This window comes from Podarcis cretensis, assembly GCF_951804945.1.
Source record: "Podarcis cretensis genome assembly, chromosome: 2".
Taxonomy (NCBI): domain Eukaryota; kingdom Metazoa; phylum Chordata; class Lepidosauria; order Squamata; family Lacertidae; genus Podarcis; species Podarcis cretensis.
Window position 1 is genome coordinate 2,088,472 of NC_137171.1, and position 25,253 is coordinate 2,113,724.

The window sequence follows — 25,253 nt, forward strand, 5'->3', positions numbered from 1 at the left end:
CCCAGAGGAGCCGCCCTCCAGCCACTGCCCGCCTCCAGCCCTGCTGTCCTCCTTAAAAAACTCTGGGAAACAGGTGTGTGTGTGTGTGTGTGTGTGTGTGTGCCGGAGGGAGCTTTGCACCACAGTGTCGGATATGCTTAAGACGGCCCTGTCCAGCATCCTGTCAGAGGCCTGGTGTGTCCCTTCCAAAGCCTGGGAAGCTTCTGGCCAACTTAGGGAGGGAGGCCCAATGCTCATGCCTCATAGGACACCTAGAGGTCAAGCGCACTCCCTCTCACAAGCTGCCACCTCTAGCCCTGTTCCCCTATGAAAAGTTTCAGCGCACGCCACTGCACTCATAATAAAGGCTTGCGTCTGCTGAGCTGGGCTGTGGCCTATAAAAACATACAATACAATATGTTTGTATTCAGGGTGGATTTATGGGCAGTTTGGGTTTCATTCTCACGTGTTAAATTAGCATGTAATAGCTTGAAAGCCGATGTCTTCAGTGGCTGCTGCTATGAAATTAATCACTCTGTTCTTATCTTGTATATATTTGAGCCTGACAAAGAAGTGGCGCAGACCTGCATTGTTACCTCTTTTCTAGGGAGGGATGACTCTTTCTGTTATGCAGTGAAGTCTACCAAAGTCACAATAACGCTGTTAGGCTCTAAGGTGTCATGAGACATTTAGATTTTGCTGGAGCAAATTAGAAGTTCAGTCTGGTTTGTGTTTCCTTCAAAACAGATTTCACTGTGTTCAGCGGGGGTGGACTAAACGCTCATCATCCCTGACTGCTGATGATGCTTGTCGGAGCTGAAGGGAATTGGAGATTTCAAGGAGCAGGGATTAGTGTCATATCACCATTTCCTGTGGATCAGCAAGGATAACCTTTCCTGGTTGGGTTGCTTTACAAAATAGACAGTTCTGATGGAATCTCAGCCTGTTTCCCCCAATTTGGATTTTTTTCTACAGCAATAGTACATTTGAAGATGGAACAGAATGCTGCATCTGACCGCCCCCAAGTGTATTCGAGACAAGTATTTTGGAATCTTCACAAACCTATTCTGTCTTTATTGCCTTTTTATTTCTTCCTCTAGAGTTGTGGGTGTCCAGTTGGTTGGCTGACACAAGCAAAGGTCCAGTGGGGAAAGGGCTCTTGCGCTCGGGTCACACTTGCTGGGTTTCTGCCGGCATCTGGTTGGCTGCTGTGAGATCTGAGTTCAGTGGCCTTTGGTCTGATCCAGCAGGGCTCTTCTTATGTTAAGTTCTATCATGCCGCTGTCACTCTCCTCCCTGGCCCTGATTTGCACCCTGCACTGCTTTTTGCCTGGCTGGAATGTGTCCCTGAACTCTGACAATGGTTCTTGCGTGCCTGGGGGGAGGAGGAAGAGGGGGGGGGGAGTCTGTGAAGTAACTAGCCTACTGGACAAAGGGAGAATCACTTGTGTTGCTCTGCCCAGTTTTGCCTCTGCACACCTGACTGCCATGGACCTCAGGCTTCTGGGATTCATGGTGGGTGAGAGTGTTGTAATTGTGGGCTGAGGACAACAGCACAAAGAACAAATATATCCATCCCATCTTGCACAGCCCCACAGTGTGGACAGGAAACACTGAGATAGATTGGAGAGGCCTAAAACTGAAATGCTCCTGTGTGGACGAAGATGCATCAACGCACATATGGAAACAGCGACCCAGGATACTAGGATAGCCTAGTATGGACACAGCCAAAATCAAAGGCACAAGCCAAGGGCCCAAACATCCAGCATTCCGAAGGCAGCATCCGTATATCTCTCTCACACATGCTCCTTCCTTGAAGCCTTTAAGTAGGCTTCCAAGATTTTACTGGCCATTAGAGACAGCGCTATTATAACTGCCTAATCTCCAAACTCAATCTCCTTGTTCTCATTTATGCCAGTAAAAACTGCCATGAGCCAGGACTGAATGGAAGCTCTTCCTGTGCCTTAGGAAACCTGGCGCTTATGTGTGAAATCGATCAATTTAATATTTCATACAGACCAGCTCATCAAATCTGGTGGCTGACGGGTTGGTGTCACAAGGTGCAGGGGGTGATATTTTACTGGGTGATTGACCTGTGATGCAGGCGAATATTGGAATAGGACTGGTTCAGTTGAGCAATTGCTTTATAAACCCATATGACTTGTTTCAACATGGTTAACAACTGAATTAATCAGTGAGGTAAGATTGTGGCTTGTTTTTGAATATTGTTGATCTGAATCTGATGACTGATTAATTTTTGCAGCTTTTTGAATTTGATTCAAGATAAGTCTGGTGTGTTTCCTCTGTGTTAAGTAAATAAGGCCCCATGAAGGACTGTGTGTTTCTGAGAGATGGGCTTCAGAGCAGAATAGTTAGTACTGTATTAACTAATTGGTTTAGGATATTGGGGACATTCTTCTACCAAATAAAATCTAGCCCAAAGTTGTACCAACTGTGATGCCAAGCTGAATTTTCACTGTCTTAGATTCTCTTAACTAAGTTTTGCATTTTTCAAGATGCAGAATTGTTTTGTTAAGGTGAGAAATCCAATTATCCCCAAATCGATTTAACTATAAAATATCTTTCGTATTCTCCCCACTACGTCTTTGGTCCCTGTCTTGGGCAATTAATTCTGTAGATAAGATCAGTTTGGTCCACTGAATGAGGTAACACCATAGCATAAGCAGTTATGTATAATGTGTTGCATTATGTCACGGGACTTCAGTGGATGAAATCATGTACTCAGCACCATGTCAAATGTCATTATTCCTAGATGTTCCCCTAGATGTGGCAAGGAGGAGGGACCATAGCCAGGGCCGTCTTACCCATTAGGGTTAGTGGCACCCTGCGCCACGGCGCCTGCCCATCAGGGACACCCAGCAGCGGGAGTGCGGGACCGACCAGGAACAGCTGCAAGGACATGCTGGGCAGTGGCAGAGGCTCTTCCTACAGCCAGCCACGCTCTCTTGCTTTCTGCCTGGGAGAGGAGGCAGTGGCAGCGGCGTGCAAAGCTATGCAACACCCTTCTCCCACCTGCCCACCCAGCGGCAGTAGCAGGACTGCTGAGGAAGCCCATGCGGCAAGTGAGCCTCGAGCTGCCCAGCGCAGGGGGTGGGGAGGACGGGGAGGGGGAGGGGAGATGAGAACATCACCCCCACCCCTTCCATTGAGGAAAAAGGTGGAGGAGGGATTCATTCAGGTTTGGGGCGGTGGGAGGGGAAAGCTGGGAGGGGGGGGCGCACTACCATTAGGACTCAGTTCAGAGGTAAGGATGGACTCAAGAGCGCGCTCTCCATGCAGTTAGTGGTTAAAAACAAACAAACACCAACAAAAAGTCCTTTAAAGACGGGGGTGGGTTTTAAGGTCCTATTAGATTCAGCAGGGCTTACTCTCAGGTAAGTGCAGTTAGGGCTGCAGCCTTTGTGACCCAAGTTTTTGGTCTTTTTTAGGTTCAGGATGTCACTGCTTTACACACACACCCCCACCACAATATTTGAAAACGTCAACTTTGTACTTAAACACAAATTGGCCGGGAACTTCATTGTCTGTGTCTTTATCAATTTATTTAAAGAACAACAAACTGGTGATTGCTTTAACTTTTTGATATGTGGTAATTTGAATCATGAGGATGAATTAGAAGAACAGCTGAGTCTTGAATGAGTCTTGCTTTGAAATGGAGGACTTCATTAGATTTTCCTCTGCCTTTTCATTTTATTTTGTTCTAGGGACTTGTTAGAGATAATGTGAAAGCGTGGTGTCAGGTCCCTACAAAAAGGTCAACAACTCTCGGGAACCTTTCCTTTAAAAAGGTTGACAACTCTGGGAAATGGGGGGGGGGCAGAGGGATCTTTGCACCATGGCGCCGGATATGCTTAAGATGGCCCTGAGCATAGCTCTGTGATGAAGTGCATGATTTGCGTGCAAAAGGTCCCAAGTTCAATCCTTGGCATTTATAGATATGCCTGGGAAAGACGACTGCCTTGTATCCTGACTGGCCCACTGTAGACAACGCTGAGCTGGATGAATCTGCAGCCTGCCTGACTTAATATGTCTGCTTTTGCTGCACATGTGTATCTGTGTGTTTTAATATTATATTGAGAATAGGAAGTATGTTTATAGGTATTTTAACATGTCCCCCATCTGACTGTGTTGCCCGAGCCAACCTGGGTGGCTCCCAACAAATTTGTTTAGTAAAAACACAATACAACATCAAACATTAAAAACTTCCCTATACTGTATAGGGCTGCCTTCAGATGTCTTCTAAAGGTTGTAGTTATTTATCTCCTTGACATCTGATGGGACTGGTTTCTAAGTCACCTTCACTGGTAGCCCCACACAGAGCACATTGCAATAATCTAAGTAGGAGAACCAAAGCATGTGCCACAATGTGCAGGCAGGTAGGATCTCAGCTGGCGTACCAGATGGAGCTGGTAGACAGCCGTCCTGACCTGTGCCTGCATGGACAGCTGTAAGTCCAGAATGAAAATGTAATTACAGTGGAACCTCGGGCTGCGAACGTGATCCGTGCGGGAGGCACGTTCGCAACCCGCAGCATTTGCAACCTGCAGTGCCATGTCTGCGCACACATGGGTTGTGATTCAGCACTTCTGCGCATGTGCAAAGTGCAATTTAGTGCTTCTGTGCAGGCACAAAGGCCGAAACTCGAAAGTGACCCCTTCCGGTACTTCTGGGTTCGGTGCGGTGTGCAACCCAAAATCGTGTAACCTGAAGCATCTGTAAACCGAGGTACCACTGTATGTATTAAGTGACTAATTCAGACTAACATCATCCTAAACAAAGGTGGTCCAACACAAGGGCCACATGCTGCCCTTGAGGATTTTTTGGGCGTCCCCCCAGCAACATTTGAGGGTCTCCCACCAGCCCTTGCTCTGCCTTCCCAAAGCCAGGTGAGCTGGGCGCTATGGCTTTTAAAATGTGTTTGTGGGAGCGGGGTTTATTGGTTTGTTTGTTTTTGTATTTTTCTGTTGGGATATTTGGATGAGAGGCGGTATACAAATTTTATAAATAAAAAATAAACATAAAACAAACCAATTCCCCCTCCCACCCCTTGTAACCGATATAGCTCTTCCCTGCCTCCTTGCTCGTGATGTAGTAGCTCTTCATTCGCCCCTTCTTCTTTAGCCCGGAGAGGGGGCACATTTTGTGGTCTGCCTGGGTGCCAAAATATCTTGGGCCGGCCCTTGTAGGAGGGCGTTGGGGCCCGTTTCTTTGCTGCTTTCTGAAGGCTGCCGAGGCGCTGGTCCGGCTGCTTCGAGCTCCTCCAGACTCACTTCACCCGAAACGTTGCTGCCTGCCAGGTCCCTTGCCCAGCCCCGGGTGGGGTGGCGCGGGTGGTGGGGCGTGGCGCTCCCGGCCTCCGCGAGCGCCTTTTGCAGCCCAGAGCTTCCGGGCGCCGCGCCAGGCGCTCTCCTGCCTGCCTGCCTGCCTGCAGCCCCGGCGGCGCGTTGTCGCGCTCTTGCTCGCCGGGCTGGCAGAGAGGGAAGGCGCTGCCGGAGCCCCCGCTCTCCGTCCTGGGCACGGCGGGCGGGCGAGTGTGGGACCAGGAAGCCCAGAGCAAGATCCTGCTGGCGGCTTTTGCTCCAGCGCCAGCGGGCGGGGGCGCGCGCGTCTCTAAGCGGGCCAGCCGGCCAGGGCTGTTTGCGTAAAGCGCGTACCGGCTCCGAAAAAACCGTCGCTTCCAATGGGTTCCGCGTTGGCTTCCTCGGGGCTTCTCCTACCCGAGGATGGTTCGGCTCGCCTCTTTTCCCCGTAAGGTCATCCATCCGGGCCCCCCAAGAGAGCGCCCCCACTCTGGACAGGCTTCTCCAGGCGGGCCGAGTAGGGGGCATGAAGGTGAGTGCGTGGCGCCCGAGGAAGGTTACCTGTTGGCAACAGGTGGGGTGCGGGCTTGGCAGCGCCTCGGATGGATGTGCGGGCAGCTAAGTTAAAAGCCTGCGAGAAGCGGCATCAGCCGAGGGGAAGCCGCAAAAACAACCCACCTCGTGACACCTCCAACCAAGGCTAACGGATGTTTGATAGCCACAAGCTTTTGCGGACCAGAGTCCATGGAAGAACGACGAAACGGCACCACTTTTGCCAGATGCCCGGCGCAGCCACCATCTATATTGGCTGGCAGATGAATGAGCCGTGAGAACGGAGGCATGCTAGAGTTGCCAGCTGTGAGCCAGGAAGCCCAGAATTCAGATGTCACCCTTAATATCGCTTAAGTGGTAGCCTTAGGCAAGGAAAACTGCTCTTACCTTCAGTCCCTGGAGTTAAGCATTTTCACCCACCATGCAGGGTTGTCGTTAAGAGTATAAGACAGTGTCGGCAACGTGCTTTAAGCACCCTGGAGTGCTGTGATATCGCAGTAATACAGAAATATAAATAACAACAATATTACAGTACTGCTGTTGGGGGGGGGGGGCAGAGGAACTCCTAAGAAGCCCAGCCCTCCCATTGACCAGGCAGAATGCAGCATGAGCAAAATGCCTTTTTTTATTTTCTCACTGCTTCCTTTGCTCCCCAAGGTGGCGTGGAGGGGACAGGGAAGAAGGTGGAATGTCGGGCTTCTGCCTGGTGACGTCTCAGACTTGCCCCAGCTCCCCAAGGGGCTCATGGATCCCATCCCAGAAGAAAGTCTTCTCGAAGTGATTTGGAAAAAGATGCACTTGTTCCGCAGCTACAGCTATCAGATCCAGCTGGAGGGGCAGGTGGGCAGTGCCCCCAGGATCCAGGGGATCCGATGGGTGAGTACCGATGCTCTGCAGCTGGATGCTGCGTCTCAACAGGTGGTTTTTGTTCTGACTGGGTAGGCAGGTGGCTCTGAAGGACAGGGAGGCTTCTCCTGACCCCAAGTGAGCATGTGGAGCCACTCAGGATAAGCTACCTGTTTGTCATTATGCCCAGAGCTGGTTTTGCAGGCTGCTGTGAATCAATGTGATAGCAAAACCACTGGCACAAACAGGGCCAGGGTTCAGCGTGTTCTTGGCTCCAGAAAAGACATGAAGCCATTTTCCATAACTGGAATATCTCTCTCTCTCTCTCTCTCTGTGTGTGTGTGTGTGTCTGTGTGCATAACCTTTTAGCACAGGGCTGACAAACACTCTCTCAGGTGTCTCCTGGACCAGCGTTTGTAGCACCCAGCCTGTCCACTTTACTTCTTTGGTCGCAATTGTTTTCAGTGCTGTACTCTGCAGAAGTTGTGTGGCCACTGGCTTTGCTCGGTTTGTCTCTTTCCACACACACCCTTTCTAATCGTGGCAATGTAGCAAATGGTTAAAGCCACTAGGCATGCAGTCTTTGTTTTTCACATTTGTACCTTGCCTTCTTCCAAGGAGCTCAGTTATTCTGCACTGTATCTCTGACAGGAGATTAAATAATATGCACACGTCTGTATATGTCTACTCAGAAGTAAGTCCCACTGAGTTCAAAAGGACTTGCTCCCAAGTAAGTAGGGACAGATGCCAATCCCAATGAATTTTGTCAGAGATGTAAGCCCTGTTGAGGTCTATTCTCTACTGCCCCTTAGGTTTTGGAGTTCTAGAATTCCTACATGGACTGCACATTATTATTATTATTATTATTTATTAAGCATTTATTTAGAGTTTCTGAGTATGCAAAGTGCTCTGCATACCAGCTCAGTAATCTTCAAAACCACCATGTAAGCTAGGTCAGTATTACCCATAGATTGCACTAGTCTAGGAATGAGCAGGCTAATGCATGTGGAGAACATAAGACAATCCTGCATATGGGTAGAAGCTGTGCTGTGTGCAGACCTATTCAGAAGCATCAACAGGACAAATGTTTAGAAGGTATAGGAGCAAATGTGTCCTTTGGGTCCTTAAGCCCTGGGATCCCTTGCATTCACACACAAACCATGCTGGATCATTCTCACACAATGCTTAACATCTCCAACCCACAAGGAAAATCATTAGAGTTTAGCTGTTTTGAGGTGGAACAAGACTGCTTATCCCTACCTTCATCAAAGGGACGTGGGTGGAGCTGTGGATAAAACCTCAGCGCCTAGGACTTGCCGATCGCATGGTTGGCGGTTCGAATCCCCGCGGCGGGGTGCGCTCCCGTCGTTCGGTCCCAGCGCCTGCCAACCTAGCAGTTCGAAAGCACCCTTGGGTGCAAGTAGATAAATAGGGACTGCTTACCAGCGGGAAGGTAAACGGCGTTCCATGTGCTGCACTGGCTCGCCAGATGCAGCTTGTCACGCTGGCCACGTGACCTGGAAGTGTCTGCGGACAGCGCTGGCTCCCAGCCTATAGAGTGAGATGAGCACACAACCCTAGAGTCTGTCAAGACTGGCCCGTACGGGCAGGGGTACCTTTACCTTCATCAAGATCTAATTACAGATGAGATTGCTTACTCCCACAGGTGTGCACATATGAAATCTGGTACCTTTCACTGAATTTAGATTCCTTTAAAAAGAAATCGTTCATTTATTTTTTTTAGAGTTCTAGCTTTATACTAGTGTAGTATCTATAAATCAGTTGCATGGATTGAACCGGAGAGATAACACATGGTTTTGTTTTTTAAAGCCTGCATCCAACGCCATTGGGCTTCTTTACATCTGCTTGTGTGAAAACATAGTTTGAAATGTAATCTTCACTATAAAATAAAAGCTGGGATTGCCAGGGATCTGAGATGGATCAATGAGTCATGGGGCTCATGAACAGCCTTACCTCTTGCAGTCCTTTGCTTCTCATCATAGAATTACAGAGTTGGAAGGGACCCCGAGGGTCATCTAGTCCAACCTCCGGCAATGCGGGACTCTCAGCACACGGTCCCCCATTCAATTTGGAGCCATCCCAGACCCCCTTAGCTTTGGTGGCAGTTTTAAAAATTGTTGTACCACTGTGCTCATTGGTTCATTGCCGTGGTACATCTGGACCAAATGAGATTCCCGCTTATTGCTAACTGGTCTACTCCACCATCCACCCCTTTGAGATGATGGATTCCTTTCCTGGTTCTCTGGAGGAAGCAAGCAATCGGTGTCAAGTTATAACAAGCACAAGTCACTTTATTTTCCCTCTTTTATTTTAGTGCTAACAGGCAAGGACGCCACTCCCTGCCCCCAGGACTCCAGCTTAAATGCTGCTGCTGTTTTGTGAACATACCCTTTCGTCTCTAGAATTTGGGAAGTTAACAACAGACCTCTAGAAGAAATGGGACAGTGACAAAATCTTGTCCCCATGCCCTCTCCCTCTTGGACTCTACTGGGAAGGGACACTGTCTTGGATGACTTTGGGCAAAGCCTTGTCGCTTGGCCTCCCCTCTCTCACAGCACTGCCATAAGGCAAAAACTGGTGAGCTGATTTCCTTGGAGGAAGGGGGGGGGGATACCAATCTCTAACAAGCAGGAAAATAAATGCAGCCAATAGCTTGCATCTGACCAGTATGTGAGAGCACTTGAACTTGCTTTCTGAGAATACGAGTCTTCCTTTGCAATCCGAGAGATGAGAAGGCAGGGTGTCAATACTCAGCTGTGAAAGACAAGCACTTGGTCTCAGAAGGACCCCCACACTTGGCTATTATTTCCAAAGCTGTTTTAGCAGACCAAGGTTTTCACCTTGGTATGAAGGCAGCCAGGAGTGGATGAAGGCAACCAGGAGAAAGGAAATTCCTTTCATTTATATCCCACTTTCCCCCCAAGGAACTTGAAGTGGCATACATGCTTCTCCACCCTCCTCATTTGATCCCCACAACAACCCTGTGAGGGAGGCAGGGCTGAGAGGCAGTGTCTGACCCAAGGTCACCCAGTGAGCTTCATGGCCAAGTGGGGATTTGAACCCTGGTCTCCCAAGTCCTAGTCCAGCACTGTACCACACTGGCTGTCAATGAAGCCGTGCAGCATACGTCAACATATGTAAGCAGACAGATCCTCAAGTCCCTGAGTTCTAGGAAGTTGTTCCAAGACCAAGCAAACAGTCCTCATTCCATACAAGCCTGCTTGATCACCAGCCCAGTCCACCATACAATCAAACCCAGAGGAAGGAGGCTCCCCAGGGGAATTCCTGACTGTTCTCTTTGGTCTGAGGAAGGGCGATGGCCTTTTGGGGACAGAAGTAGCCAAACATAGCCAGGAAGAAAACGGCAGGCCCCAGGTTTGGCTGGCTGCCCGTGCAGGCCGGATTTCTGGCGACAGGCAGACTCTCTTCTCCCTGCGTCCACAGGCAGGAAAGTGGGGGAGGTGACAGCCCCTTAGGAAGTTGCTTGGACGCTCAGAGCTGGCGCTGCCTGCCGGAAGAACAGCTGTCCTGATCAACAACACAGGGGCTGCAGTCGTCAGGGAAGAGTGGGGTGGGGATGTAAACATTGGGATACCCCAAGGACACAATTGGGGCTGATCCTGTTTCAACTTGCTTGCAACTTGCTTGTATTAGGAAATCAGAGAGGTGAGGAAGGCAGGGTGCTGGAGCTTGAGGATGCTGCCTTCAGAAGACAGAATCCAGCCGCTCACTGCAGTAAGTGGGAGCAGCAATGAATACGGCTTAAATGCAACTTATCAGCTGTCTAATCCTGGGAATCTGGGAATGTTATTTTGTAAGGGCTAAAGGCAAACATATGGGATAGGAACCAAAGGTAGAAACAACTTCAGATTGTGCTTGTTTCCTACAGCAGCTAAGAGCCAAGTCCCTGGTTCATCTCTTTCCTTTTCCATGAGTGAATGCAGCAGCGAGCCCTTTGGAAGGCCCATAGCTTTTCATTCTGAAGGCCCTAGGATCACCTTCCATATCTTGTTAAAGGATTGATGTAGCTGGTGTGGGGAAAGACCCTCTCTGCCACAGACCCCTGGAGAGCTGCTGCCAGTCAGAGTGGACAATACTGGGCTGACTTCTAGTCTGACCTGATGTAAAACAGCTTTCCATGTTCCACAAAGCCTTAGCTCCCCCTTCTGTGCAAAATAATACCAGCCTGCCTTGCAGGAATGTTGTAAAGATTCACCAGCCCTGCTGCTGTGGTTTAGAGTCTGCACAAGGTGATACAGGGCTCAGCTCTGCAGTAGGTTTTCTGGAGGTTGTGAGGGCACAGCTGCTACCTGTTACTTCCACTCCTCCCAAGCAGCAGATGGTGTGGCTGGGTTTGTATGAGGCAATGCTCCTAGGTGCAAAAATATATTTATCCACTAGCTGACACCTAGATTTTCATATGCAGAGAATTAGTGTGTGCTTATGAAGGAGCCTTCAGTTGTTTTGAGACCTCGTCTCATTACTTGAGTCTGAAATGGTACAGTCTGGTCATCACCCCACCTGTTGTTGATGACCACTAGTCCTCTTTAGTACCATGAGGATAAAAGGAGCCCATCTTTCAGGACTACTGTGTGAGGATGAAGAAGAGCCAAGCTTAAGGAATCCAGATACAAAGGAAGAGACAGCTCTTGCACCTTTAATAGTTGTGTTGGAATTTAAGCAGGTGTAGCAGGCATGACAAGCTATACCTGTTGAAATTTCCTCTTCCACACAAATATTAAAGGTTCAGGAGGCCCCTGGCCAGTGCAGCTGAGATGCACATTATATTGGACAGGCTCCCATCTTTGCCTCGTGGGAGTTTAAAGACTCTCTTGCTGACATGGAGAAAAATCTGGATAGCAATCAGATGTGTAGGCAAGGAGGAGCCGGTGTGTCTTGCGCTTTCTGCTTCACTCAGCTGATATCCCGTCTCAGCAGCTAACAGTGCAATCCTCTGCATGTTTATTCAGAAAGTGTGCATAGGACAGCTCAGTTGGTGGAGCGTGAGACTCTTAATCTCATGAACATGGGTTTGAGCCCCATGTTGGGCAAAAGATCCCTGCACTGCAGAGGGTTGCACTACATAACCCTCACGTTCCCTTCCAGCACTACAATTCTAGGATTCTAGGAATGCAGTCACCAAGAAAGAAGATGAGCAATGGTAAAAGGCAGCCAGCCCAAATGTGCCTGAATGTGTGGTGGGGATCCCTTCCAGCTTTCTCTGCATGCACTGCACTGGGACCCACGCGTGGGTGATGTGCTGCCTTCGGATTGGTGAGTCACAGTTGGGCAGGTGTGTGGTGAGGATACAGGCAGCTTTTTCATGCCAAGTCATCCTGACTGGCGGCAGCAATACAGGGTCACAAGCAGAGGTCTTCCCCAGCTCTGCTCCCAGAAATAATTTTAGCCACAGAATGTCATGTTAGGTATTGATGCCAAGCATGTACTCTGCCACTGAGTTATGGCTCCTGAACTGCACTATGGCAAACCTGTCCCTAGAATTTGCTACTACAGATGGTCTGCGACGTTCTCAGGGTCCCCTAGAGGCCCAGAGGGTGATGAGATCAGCTACTCTGCTGAGTCTAGAGGCCCCTTAATGGTCCTGGCAATACAGTACTGCCACACCTACTGAGTCATAGCGGGCAAAAGGGTTCTCTCTCGCTCTCTATTGTTGTTTGACTAGACATGTGGGATGGGATACACCAACCTTGTAATCAACCTAGGCTAGAACACTGGCATTTAAAACAGTAAACATGTATTTATTTCTAGAATATAGTACCTAGAACAAGTAGCCATTTCATAAAGGTAAAGGTAAAGGTACCCCTGCCCGTACGGGCCAGTCTTGACAGACTCTGGGGTTGTGCACCCATCTCACTTAAGAGGCCAGGGGCCAGCGCTGTCCGGAGACACTTCCGGGTCACGTGGCCAGCGTGACATCGCTGCTCTGGCCAGAGCCAGAGCCAGAGCCAGAGCCGCACACGGAAACGCCGTTTACCTTCCCGCTGGTAAGCGGTCCCTATTTATCTACTTGCACCCGGAGGTGCTTTCGAACTGCTAGGTTGGCAGGCGCTGGGACCGAGCAGCGGGAGCGCACCCCGCCGCAGGGATTCGAACCGCCGACCTTTCGATCGGCAAGCCCTAGGCGCTGAGGCTTTAACCCACAGCGCTACAGAATACTAAAAGAGAAGTTCAAATATTCTCACCCAGCCTTCCCTGGCTTGGTGACTTCCAAATGTTGTTGGACTCCAAATCCCATCAGTCCCAGCCAGCCTGGCCTGGGGCAGGCATCCCCAAACTCGGACCTCCAGATGTTTTGGGACTACAATTCCCATCATCCCTGACCGCTGGTCCTGTTAGCTAGGGATGATGGGAGTTGTAGTCCCAAAACATCTGGAAGGCACCGGCTTGAGGAAGGCTGCCCTTACCTCACATAACGAATCCTGAAAAAGCTACCTTTACTTAGGCTTTCGTTATCCCTTCCATCTCATTCACTGGTCACCTCCAGTACTGGCTTTGCAGGAGACATTGAGCTGCATAGAGGAAATTTAGGTTTGTGCCATTAAAGTGGATTGCAGTGTTCTGGTGCAACAAATCCACATTAAAAACAAAAACAAAAACCCACAACAGGCTTTCTTGCCATTAGGAAAGTGACCAGTGGACTGTACTAAAAAGTGTGGGATAAACAACTGATTAATGGGAAGACGGCGGGAAGGTAAACGGCGTTTCCGTGTGCGGCTCTGGCTCTGGCTCTGGCTCTGGCCAGAGCAGTGATGTCACGCTGGCCACGTGACCCGGAAGTGTCTCCGGACAGCGCTGGCCCCTGGCCTCTTAAGTGAGATGGGCGCACAACCCCAGAGTCTGTCAAGACTGGCCCGTACGGGCAGGGGTACCTTTACCTTTAATGGGAAGACATGTAGCTACCGTGCAAGCAAACCAAAGCGAGTGCTCATTGTTGCATAACCACCATATAAGTAAATCAAATGCTCAGTGAATACAGGGTATCATCTAACCTTGTGTGTAAGCTTTGTGCAAGTGAAGGAGGGTGAATGCTCAATGAACAGGTCTTTTGGATGAGCTCTCTCTGTCCCTCCCTTCTTCCCTCTCTGTTTCTGCCTCTCTCTTTCCCAGCAGCCTTCAACTGTCTTCTTGAGAGACACGGTCCACCTGTCACTCACTCTAACTCCAGCCCACATTCCATCATGCTCCCCTGCTGTCAAACACCCTTCTGCTCCCTCTTCCGTTACACTGCCCATGTGGGACAGGTTCTTTTGTTTCTCAATGTGCACCCACTCGCACTCTGCACACAGAACACTTGCATGCCAAGGATTAAACTAGCGTAGAACTAGGACCACTAAGAGGGGTCCTGCTGCACTGGGGACAAAGCCCCCCTGACTCTCCCTTATCCTCTAGTAGCTGGCTGCTTTTATTGCTCCTTTTTTATAAAATAAAAAAAAGGTTTCATTACATTTCAAGCAATTACTATAAATATTTAAATTTTAATCTTTTTTTTTTAAAAAAGACACATGTCTATTTGGGAGGGTGTTTGGATTGTGGCAATTGATTCTTGTTGTTTTAATGGATTTTGTGGGTTTTTGTGGATTCTTAATCACTTTAATCACATAGAGGAGGGAGAAAGGTTGTTTTCTGCTGCTCCAGAGAAGCGGACACGGAGCAATGGTTCCAAACTACAAGAAAGAAGATTCCACCTAAACATTAGGAAGAACTTCCTGACAGTAAGAGCTGTTTGACAGTGGAATTTGCTGCCAAGGAGTGTGGTGGAGTCTCCTTCTTTGGAGGTCTTTAAGCAGAGGCTTGACAACCATATGTCAGGAGTGCTCTGATGGTGTTTCCTGCTTGGCAGGGGGTTGGACTCGATGGCCCTTGTGGTCTCTTCCAACTCAGTGATTCTATGATTCTATGATTCTCACATTCTCTACTTTTTACATGACTATGGGAATCTGCTGCCTGGCCAGCCCTTCCATTTCTCTCCCCCACTGCCCAGTCTGTGGTGAAACTGACAGTGCTGGGAAAGGCTTTGTAGCTGTCTCATCAGTTTTGTGTGCTCATCAGGAGTGGGGAACCTGGTGCCCTCCAGATGTTTAATTAGTCATTCATTTGACTAAGTGGATTTATAGAATGCTCAATCATCTGCAACCTCAGTCTATGGTTTACTGTTGCTGGGCTCTAGCTCCCTTCAGTTCCAACCAGCAGAGCCAATGGTCAGGGATTATGGGAAATTGTAGGCCAACCATATCTGCAGGGAGGCAGGGTTCCTACCTTGTGTGTGCCTACTGGTGTACACATCCCTGCCATTTTAAAGAGAGGGCCTTTGAATGAGCCATGGGAAATTGAAAAGGCATTTCCCCAATCTGGTCTGTTTAGTCAGAGAGGTCACCTGGTAGGCAGGTAATGCAGAAAATGGAGAGGGGTGAAGGTCACACACTGTCAAGAATGTCACAAAACATGCCATGATGGAATTGCATCTGAGTGAGGCTACAATATATTATGAACCATCATCTAGGGAGGCAAATTGGGGAGTGCCTTGGACCTCACTGTTTGAGACGAGCATGGTGACATTTGAAGCTCGAAAAGCTTTATTTGTGAATGGTGGTAATACTTGTAAACTGAAGGAGGGGGGAGATTACAGAGTGATAATTAAAGCACCTTTAAGGTGCCCATTTGGCTTTGACCATTGTTGCATCTGAAACCAATGTGCATCTCATGTGGGCTTTGCATTTCAACCTACACAGTCTCACCCATTGTAGTGGCACAGCTAGAATCAGCCCATGCACCATGGCGTATCTTTTACAACAGCCTTTTGTTCTGCTGTTGTTTTCTCACACTTCATAAATGTGCTGACGTAAGTGATTCTGTGTGCTAAAAATGGCTCCTCTCTTGCCTCTTTGAGTCCACATTCCTGGCTGGTGCCAAATTTGCTCCAAAATGTTTACAGATACTCTGAGGGGGAAGGGTCTGTGGTGGAAAGATAAAGATCAGTGTAGTTGCTTCAAGGGAAGCAGCACTTTGGTTAGACTGGGGAAAGGACTAGATGTGTCCTATAGTGGTGGGAATTAAGGAAACATGTTGCAGTGACATTTGGGCTGTGACCATGGTTGTAAAAAGATATTGCTAAAAAGGTCAAATCAGGTGGACAGCATTAGATTGGGAGAAACCTCTGATTGGAAAAAGTGGGTCTTTCCATAACTAAAAAGATGGCCAAGTACAGGTGATGTGTTGTCCCAGAAACTAAATAGCTGTACCGTACATCTTTCTCAAAAGTGTGATGCCATTCTTCTCCCCTTCCTCTGCCTGTGTGTGCGTGTGGAAAAAAACAACAGACTGGCTGTCTCAAAGCTGGTTCTGAAAGTGATAGAGAGAAGCTATGGCTAAAGTGCCCCCCCCCATTGTTGGGGAGCAGGGTCTGGTGGAGTGTTAGTGTTGTGAACCTTCCATTTCGAGGTGAGACGAGGCAGTGGCCTCTGAGTACCTGGAAGGGGTTGCAGATCAGGCTTTTGAGGAGCTCAACACCTCCTGCCCTTTGAGAGCCAGTGTGATAGTGATTAAGAGTGGTAGACTCTTAACTGGGTTCGCGTCTCCGCTCCTCCACATGCAGCTGCTGGGTGACCTTGGGCTAGTCACACTTCTTTGAAGTCTCTCAGCCCCACTCACCTCACAGAGTGTTTGTTGTGGGGGAGGAAGGGAAAGGAGATTGTTAGCCACTTTGAAACTCCTTAGGATAGTGATAAAGCGGAATATCAAATCCAAACTCCTCCTTCTCCTCCTTTGTTGCACACTTGGCACCTTCCTGCCTCCCCCACTGCACACCCTCCAGCCACTGTGCTACTGCCACTGCCTCTGGGTTGCGGTGGGTGGACGTGCATGATGGGTGGGCATGTGATAGAGGGTGAGGCAGCAGAAGGGGCAGCATTTCTGTTTTGTCTCTCTCGACAAAATGTTCTGGGCTGGCCCTGTTCTATTTTATGCCCAGCCTGTATACCTATGCATACAAAACCTTTTATCACAGAAATACCATACGTCTCCTGTGACATTTATTCCAAGGGAAGCAAACTCATGCCCTCGGTATGTACTGGGATCATCTTCCATGTGACAGCCCTTTATGTATTTGAAGATGGCTGTCTTATCGCCTCTCGGTCTCTTCTTTTCCAGGCTAAACATTCCCAACTGCTTCTCATAAGGCTTGGTTTCTAGACCCTTGAACATCTTGGTTACCTTCCTCTGAACATGTTCCAGCTTGTCAATATCCTCCATATATTGTGGTGCCCAAAATTGGCCACCATATTCCAGGTGTGGTCTGACCAAGGCAGAAGAGAATGGGGCTATTACTTCCCTTGATCTGGACACTATATTTCTGCTGATGCAACCTATGATAGCATTAGGGTTTTTTTGCTGTTTCATCACACTGTTGACTCATGTTAAGCAAGACCCCATGATCCTTTTCACATGTACTGTTAGTAAGCCACGAGTGGGGAGCTTGGTTTTTGTGTATTTTTGAATCAGTAGCCAACTAAATATAGCCACATGTCCAAACAGAGTGATCTGATTCTTAATTCCTTGGCAAGCAGTCACCTCCTGCTTGGAAACAGGACTGATGGAGTTAATTGCTGAAGCTTCATCCCAGACTTTTCTAACAGTCTGGCTAAGAAACAGGTCAGACTGGTCCTCTTCTGGCCAAGCTTTGCCCCTAGGGTGTCTGGCATGTGTGGCTACAGAGTAAAATGCTACATCTCCAGGATATGGCAGTGAAGAAGGATCTGCTGCTTCCAAAATAGCAGAGCCTGCGTCATCTTTTATGAAGCTTGGACCCCTTTCTGCAGCTCCAATGGTCTCAGTAGGCATTCACCTGCCTGACCCCGAGGTAAGGAGAAGGAAAATGGTGCCGTTCTCTGTCTCCCTTGGAATTCTAAATATCTATTTAAAATCCGGCTATTTCCTTGGAAAGAAATACCTCCAGGTGATTTGGCCTAAAGGCACAGCTGGGAAAAAAGTGGGTAACTGATGCTGCATTGATAATTACTGGCTACTTTTGTTTTGCTGCGGAATTACTTGTGAAAGTTCCTCTGCCACCTCATCACACCTGATCAATAATGGTTTGGAAATAAATCAGTGTTGACTTATCTTGCAGTTTACCATGGTTTTCCCTGCTGGGTGTTTGTTGGTGACTGCAGTGGTTCTAGAGCAAACACGGTTGGGCCACAGGCCATTGTCAGATGACCTTCCCAGCTCCATCCTCATGGCAAATGATTAAGGGGGCAGATGCTGGCTTTTCTTTCTAGCGTGGTAATGAAATGTGACTTAATCTCCACTGAAAATCCAGTGTGAGCCTCATAGAAGTGAAATGCTTCTTTAGCACTGTGGTGTAGTGGTTTTTTTGTGGAATTAGACCAAGAAGACCAGGTTCAAATTCTCATAAAATGTGGGGCTGACAGCACTATATGCTGTGGCCCCGATCTGGTGGAACGCTCTGTCCCAAGAGACCAGGGCCCTGCGGGACTTGACATCTTTCCACAGGGCCTGCAAGACGGAGCTGTTCCACCAGGCCTTTGGTCAAGGCGCAGTCTGACCCCCTCTCTCCTTCTGTAATCCTCATAGAACTCTAGCCCAGTGGTTGCCATTAATTTGATTCTGAATTGATTTTATAATGTATTTTAATTAATTGACTGTGATTTTATGTAAATTGTGCTATTTTTACTGTTGTTAGCCACTCTGAGCCCGGCTTTGGCCAGGGAGGACAGGATATAAATTATAATTATTATTATTAATAATAATAATAATAATCTTGAGGTCCTTGGAGAAAACACAGGAAATAATATATAAACTAAAGTGAACACAAGGGTCATCAAACTTGAAATATGCCATTGCCTGATTAAGGTGTCCTCCCTCTAGGTTGATTTCAGCTGTGCAAAAATTGCCCTTTTAATTCTGAACTTTTCGGGATGGCAAGCTTTCAACAGCTAGCATTATAACTGAGAAAAAGCTGGTTTTCATTAGTGATTTATATTTAGGCTTTATAATTGTTGTTACCCATTATGAGCCCACAGGACTGGGCAGCTTAGGTGTCTTATCACATGGAACTCCCTGTACCAAAACTGGCTCACTTATGGCAGCAGAAAGTAGCTTCTGTGGCAACAGAACTTGCTGGAAAGCAGCTTTGTGTCATGGACCTGCTGGATGCAGAGAAATGGTGAGAGGCAACAGCTAGGGAACCCCCAGGGGAAGAAGGCTCAGAGCCAGGGGACTGGTGGTGGAATGACAATGTGTGGTCAGAAGAAGAGGAAGAAGACTGGGAGGAGGAGGTGTTGGTAACAGGGTTTAGTGAGAAGGAAGAGGCTGTGGCAGAGAGCAGTCCAGAGTTAGAGGCAGAAGTGGAGGCTGGAGAGAAGGGACAGAGATGAGGCAGGCTGCTGAAGAAGCCAGGGAGTCTTCCCTTCCTGCTGTGACCAGGTCTTATCCCTACTGGTCTCCCAGAACACAGAGAGGAATGAAGAGGGCAGAGCTAAGAGAGACAAGATGAAGGAGCCTCAGGTTGCTTGGAAAGGACCCAGGAGAGGAGCCTTAGAGTCCTTCAACACTTCAGTCCTTGCAACTGCTTTACTGGGACAAGACCTACTGGGAAGAGTTGCTGGGATCACTAGGCCTGAGCTGTTTTGTTTGAATAAAGAGTTAACTTAGTTGAGACTGAGTGTTTTATTTCTGACCTGCTCCCGACTCCAGCTCCTGACACTTTGTTTGTGGCTAAGGACTATTCCATGCCTCCAAAATATATTATTTCTTCTAATAGCAAACTCAGGTAGTGAGTGATGACGAAAATGGAGCCAAAGCAGGGTTTTTGAGAAACAAGAGGAATTTATTAGCATGCCCTGAGCAGCCCAAGGCTTGCAGTAATAAGAAAGAAAACAAACCCCACGCTTTTCAGGAAAAACAAGCTAAGGGGCCAACAAACGGCCCAGTGAGGACTGAGCAGGCTCACTACCCACTAACCACGGAACACCCAGTGTATTTTTTTTTGGGGGGGGGGAATGTAAAACCTGGCAAGGAGCGTTGTTGGGGAATAGAATGGAATGCATTGCTTGAGCACCTTACAACTAATAGTGTTGCAGAGAAGGGCCAGTCTGGTTGGCAGGAACCTTGCACAGGAGCACTCCACGAGATGGTGAGGCTACACTGCAATCTTATGCTGAAGGTCCCACATGCTGTAAATAATTTTGATCATCTCAGCCTCAAACAGGAGTTAGTTCCTCTGCAGTGGAGATGTTGCCCCCCTAGATGCTGAGGACTAACATAAGCACTAGCATGTGCATGGGTGGATTAATTTATCAGGTAGATATGTGGCAGGGGCCAATGTGAAGGTGCTCATAAGCTTTGGAAAGGGCTGGTCCAGCTGCACATCAGTTGGGAGGTTGACTCACCTGTGCTAATCCGCTCGCCTTTTCAACATTATCTTGGCAAAGCAGGAGGCGGCACAAGGCCCCTGGCACGAATGCTTGGCACGCCTGCCCTGCTGATGTAACAGCTTCTGAGATTGCAGATTAGGCCGGCTTCTTTAACAGAGCTACTGTGATTACAAGGAGTTGCAGTGATTACAGCAATCAGCCGTCTTCACCCTTTTCAGAGTTGGGATCCATGTTTAATGTCACCCTAGAGTGTCAAATACATTATAGATTTGGGGGGACCCCCCTAAACCCTAGAAAGTAATAAATGGTAGGATTTTGATTATTTGGAGTATTGAAGGGAAGATTGGAGGTCAGTGGAAAAGCACAGGCTAAGATTTCATTCCAAACCAGGCCCTTGCCTGTGATAGAAACATCAACAGGACAGCATGGCATCTTTGGGCCACCTTAGTCCCCACCCCCTTTTTCTGATGCTCCAAGCAGAGCAAGGAGGCTGGCTCTAGCTTCTGTTTTAATTTCCCACAATCCCCCCAAAGCAACATTACAGTGGTGCCCCGCAAGACGAATGCCTCGCAAGACGGAAAACTCGCTAGACGAAAGAGTTTTCCGTTTTGGAGGTGCTTCGCAAAACGAATTTCCTATGGGCTTGCTTTGCAAGACGAAAATGTCTTGCGAGTTCCTGCGGGTTTTTTTCCCTCCCCCCCCTTTTCCTAAGCCGCTAAGCCGCTTATCCACTTATCCGCTAAGCCGCTAAAAGCCGCTAAAAGCCGCTAAGCCGCTAATAGCGCTAAGCCGCTAAGCCGTCAGTGGGCTTGCTTCGCAAGACGAAAAAACCGCTAGACGAAGAGAATCGCGGAATGGATTCTTTTCGTCTTGCGAGGCACCACTGTACATTGAGGCCATTGTGAGAAAGTGAACTTGAGGTTAGACTGTGCTACTTGGAGCACTGTTGCCTCCAGAGATTCACCCACCAACAGAGGAGACCCGTCAGCTAGTGCAGTAGTCTCTTCAAACCCGGAGCTGGCCCTACCTAAGGAATGAGGAGAGATGCAACAGAAAGTGGAGTGCAGGGGAGCAGGTGCACTAGGGGAGAAAGTTGCCCATCAACAGCTAACTCCATTCCGAACATCTAACAGAGCAGGCGGACAGGCCACCTGGCCACAGCCGCCTTCACTATGGCAAGATGCATTAAAAAGAAAAGAAAAAAAGACAGCAATTACTGTATCGGCCCGAATATAAGCTGCACTATTTTTTTCTCCCAAATTCTGACCGTGAAAAGTGTGGCTTATATTCACAACCTTATGGGCTTATTTGTGGGTGCGGCTTATATTCAGGCCAACACGGTATGTGAAAACTTGCCTCTGTGCCGCCTATATATTATTCTATGCAAAGATTATGCGAATATGAGTTGGGAATATGTGTCCTTTTTCAGGAGGGAGATGTATTTCCTCTTTTGGGGGTAATATGTGTGGCTGCCAAAGCACCTGTTCTGATGAGATCTCAGCAGGATGGGCCTTTTTCAGGTGCTGGGTGGGTCTGTGGATAACCAAGCTGACCTCTGGCTGTCTAAAGGTGTAGGGAAGATAAAAGAGGCCTAAGGGGAGCAGGTGAGAATCGGAACCTATGGGGAGGAGCTATGCATATATTTAGCATATTTATTACTAGCCCTTCACCAAAGATGTCGGGGTTGAGTACAACAGTAGTCAACCTTTTCAGACCTGGTATTCACCTTTAGCCCAAACATGCATTTGGAACCCATTAATTAAGTTTTTACATCACATCTGCATGGTGCTGCTGCTGCTGCTGCTATGACAATCCACCTTGGATCAGGCCCTGACCCACCAATTGAAGACCAGTAGATTACAATGGCATAAACACAATGAAATGCAGTAGATAAACAATTAGAACGACAAACCAACCAATAACAACATTTGCAGAAAGGAAACAATCATTGCACATTCCTAAAAGCCTGGGTGAAAAGGTACGCCTTTGCATGTTTTTTGGAAACCCCCAGTGATGGGGGCCAGGTGTACATCAAGGGGCAAGGAGTTCCAAAGTCTGGGGGTCATCGCAACACACTCTGCTTTACGCACTACTTTCCTGTGTTTAAATTGTTATTATTAAATTGTTATTGGGCAGGTGAAAGATATCAGCACGAATATCTTTGCCGATGCCAAAGTGAGACACCCAGAAGTCACCCTGCCTTTCCCTGAAGCAATATCCTCGCGCATCAAAAAGCATGCAGAAAAATAAATGGGTTCGTCCCTAAGAGCTTAGCTAATTAATCATAGAATCATAGAATCATAGAATCATAGAGTTGGAAGAGACCACAAGGGCCATCGAGTCCAACCCCCTGCCAAGCAGGAAACACCATCAGAGCACTCCTGACTCCTGACTCGATGGCCCTTGTGGTCTCTTCCAACTCTATGATTCTATGATTAATTAGCTAAGCTCTTAGGGACGAACCCATTTATTTTTCTGCATGCTTTTTGATGCGCGAGGATATTGCTTCAGGGAAAGGCAGGGTGACTTCTGGGTGTCTCACTTTGGCATCGGCAAGCTCTTCTGATCTCTGGGTTGCAAACGAGGCAATGTGATGAGGCTTCGGCAGAATTTGGGGCCTCCCTGGCTGCCTGCCTGCTGGGCTCAGTTGCTGAAGCCTCTCCGGTGTTTCTTCCCTTACCTGCTGAGTCTGGAGGCATTTCTCCAGCTCCTGACAGATGGCAGCCCTTGTGATATTTGCCGTGTAAACACGCCAAGGGGCGGGGTGCTGTTTGTACTCCACAGCTGGGGAAATGAGGAGTCCTGGAGAACTGGCAAGAGACCTTGGGAAGGGAGGCTGCCTTCCTGAGACTCCGGGCATTTCTGCTGCATGGCCTGCCCACTCCCTCTGATCTCAAATGCGTTGATTTTAGAAAGGTGCTAAAATAGGGCCCGTTGGTGCTGTGGTGGCAGTGCTGGATTTATGTATAAGCTAAACAAGCTATAGCTTAGGGCCCCACCCTCTTGGGCCCCCCCCCCCCAAAAAAATTAAAGGTAAAAAAGGTGGATGTACAATTCCAAAATATAAGAGAAGAAACAAATTACTTTGATAAAATACATATTTTGCTTTGTGCAAATGGCTTTAGATACCTATTAGGTCCATAGATTACCATATAGCATATATTCAACACAAAAAACAGTGACAAATTGTTGTTGACAAAGGACAGCTGGACATATAAAGGGCCCCATTACCTTCAGTAGCTGAGGGCCTCATCAAACCTCAATCTGGCCCTGTGTGGCGGGCTTAGCGTTTTAGCCCTGGAGCCCATGTTTGCTGTCTGAGCTCTGGCCTAGAATAAATGCAGGGAAATAAAAGAATGTTTTGCAGCAGGGGAGGGGGTGCTTTTCAGCCTAGGGGCCATATTTCTTTATGGAAAGCTTCCTGGGGGCCACATGCTGGTTGTAGGCTGGATCAGAGGTAAAAAGGGGAGGAGAAAAGGATGCGTTTTTGACCTTTGTGCAATAGGCCAAATTCCTGCCACGCAAAAGGAATTTTTGCACACACACATCCTCTCAGCATACCTTTCTCCATCCGTGTTAAGACCACTCGAGAAGGACATGGAGCAGAGTCTGTCTCTCTGTGTGGCCTGGGCAGACTCCTGAAGGCTGGGAAAGGGGCATGGAGGGCTCCGTTAGCCCTCAAGCTGAGGTTCTCTGCCTTGTCCTAAGAGCATGTGCAGAGCACCTTCCCATCACCTCTGAGGTTACAGTAGCTGGAGGTGCTCCTACGGCAGTTTTGCAGATGAGGAGAGAGAGAGGTACTCTGGTGCTATGCTGGCAGAGCAGTTTGTAGAATCAGAATTGTAGAGTTGGGAAGGCACCCTGCGGTCATCTAGACCAACCCCCTGCAGTGCCAGAATTGCTGTTGCAATGCAAGAATCTCAGCTAAGTGAATCACAGTTGTTGTGTCTGATGTCAACCTTGGGGCGGAGAAATTACATAAAAGTAGCAGACATTCTTCCAGTGTCCCTGGAAATATCACCTATGCCAACCAATACAAGGACAGCAGTGTGTGCTTGGAGGGAGCTCACCTCTGGAGGCTGAGCTGGAGGAGCGTCGTATCACATTGCCATGTCCCGCCGAGCACAAACAAAGCAGAAAACCAGGCAGGGGCCAAGGGATCTTCCACTAGCATGCTCAGGAGTCGCAGGTTGAAATCTCCATCACACAGAACATTTTCCCTTCCCCTTCTGCAGGAAAGGATCCAAAAGTAGGAAGCTGCAACAGGCAAAGGGATTCTGTGGTGCAGTTTGCAAAGTAGGCACAAACATGCCAGAGAGGTCACTGGTTCAAATCTACCCTGTCATGCTTGTTTATCCTTTCCTACTAGCTATCACTCACTGAGAAGGGGATGGTCAGTACAACTGCACAGACGCACATGTGCTCTCAAGGACGGTGGTTCAGATATTCCCTGATACTGGCTGGGGGTGGGGATCAGCGCAGCCCCAGGGAGGATGGTAAGTGGGCAAGCAGTGTGCAGCTCCTGAGTGCCAGAAGTCTCACCACAGGAATGTGCCACACCACACACAGACCCAAACTTCTTTCCCCCTGGTTGTGGGGCAGGGAGAAGGACATGCACACACATTGCTACAGCTACAAGAGGGAGCGCATAAGGACAGGGAGGTAACAGCCCATGTGCCCCTGGGTGGGTGTCACAGCAGAATAGTCAGGCACCTCCCACTGTCAGCCCCACTCCAGCGGAACCTCGCTTTGCAGGAGGAGCCCAGCAGGCATTACAACTGGGTGGCCACATGAAATGTGCCTTTGGGATGCTGAAGATGTGCTTCTGGTGTCTCCCCTTGTCACAAGTGAAATTTAGGAGACACAGTGAGGATTGTTCTGTAACTGAATGAGATAGGGACAAGTAGGTCATGCATTTGGGGCTTTTCTGGTTGCATTTAGGGGCAGAGTACCCAGAAATGAGCTCTGAGAGCCCTGGCTCTGTCTCTCTGGATGTTTCCCTCCATTCTGAATATTGTTTAGTGTTACTCTATCTCAGGCCAGGAGAGATGCTTCTTGGGGCTTGCGCTGTATTCTCTGTGCTGGGCAGTTTCTCAAGAAACTATTGGTAACTTGGCAAACC

The 25,253-nt window shown here is 48.5% G+C and overlaps 1 protein-coding gene across 4 annotated transcripts in view; it reads left to right on the top strand.

Moving 5' to 3' along the window:
• The first annotated feature begins 5,422 nt into the window (after positions 1-5,422).
• RAPGEF3 (Rap guanine nucleotide exchange factor 3) overlaps positions 5,423-25,253 on the top strand; it is a 51,811-nt gene continuing 31,980 nt past the window's right edge. Inside the window, exons 1-2 of one of the 4 annotated variants that reach the window (XM_079967819.1) lie at positions 5,423-5,832; positions 6,510-6,728. In XM_079967819.1, the coding sequence (XP_079823945.1) occupies positions 5,827-5,832; positions 6,510-6,728 (225 nt within the window). In that variant the 5' untranslated portion in view covers positions 5,423-5,826. Of the gene's footprint in view, positions 5,833-6,509; positions 6,729-11,839; positions 11,994-16,896; positions 17,596-25,253 lie in introns of those variants that run through there. The other 3 variants (XM_079967820.1, XM_079967821.1, XM_079967822.1) reach the window with 3 other exon arrangements.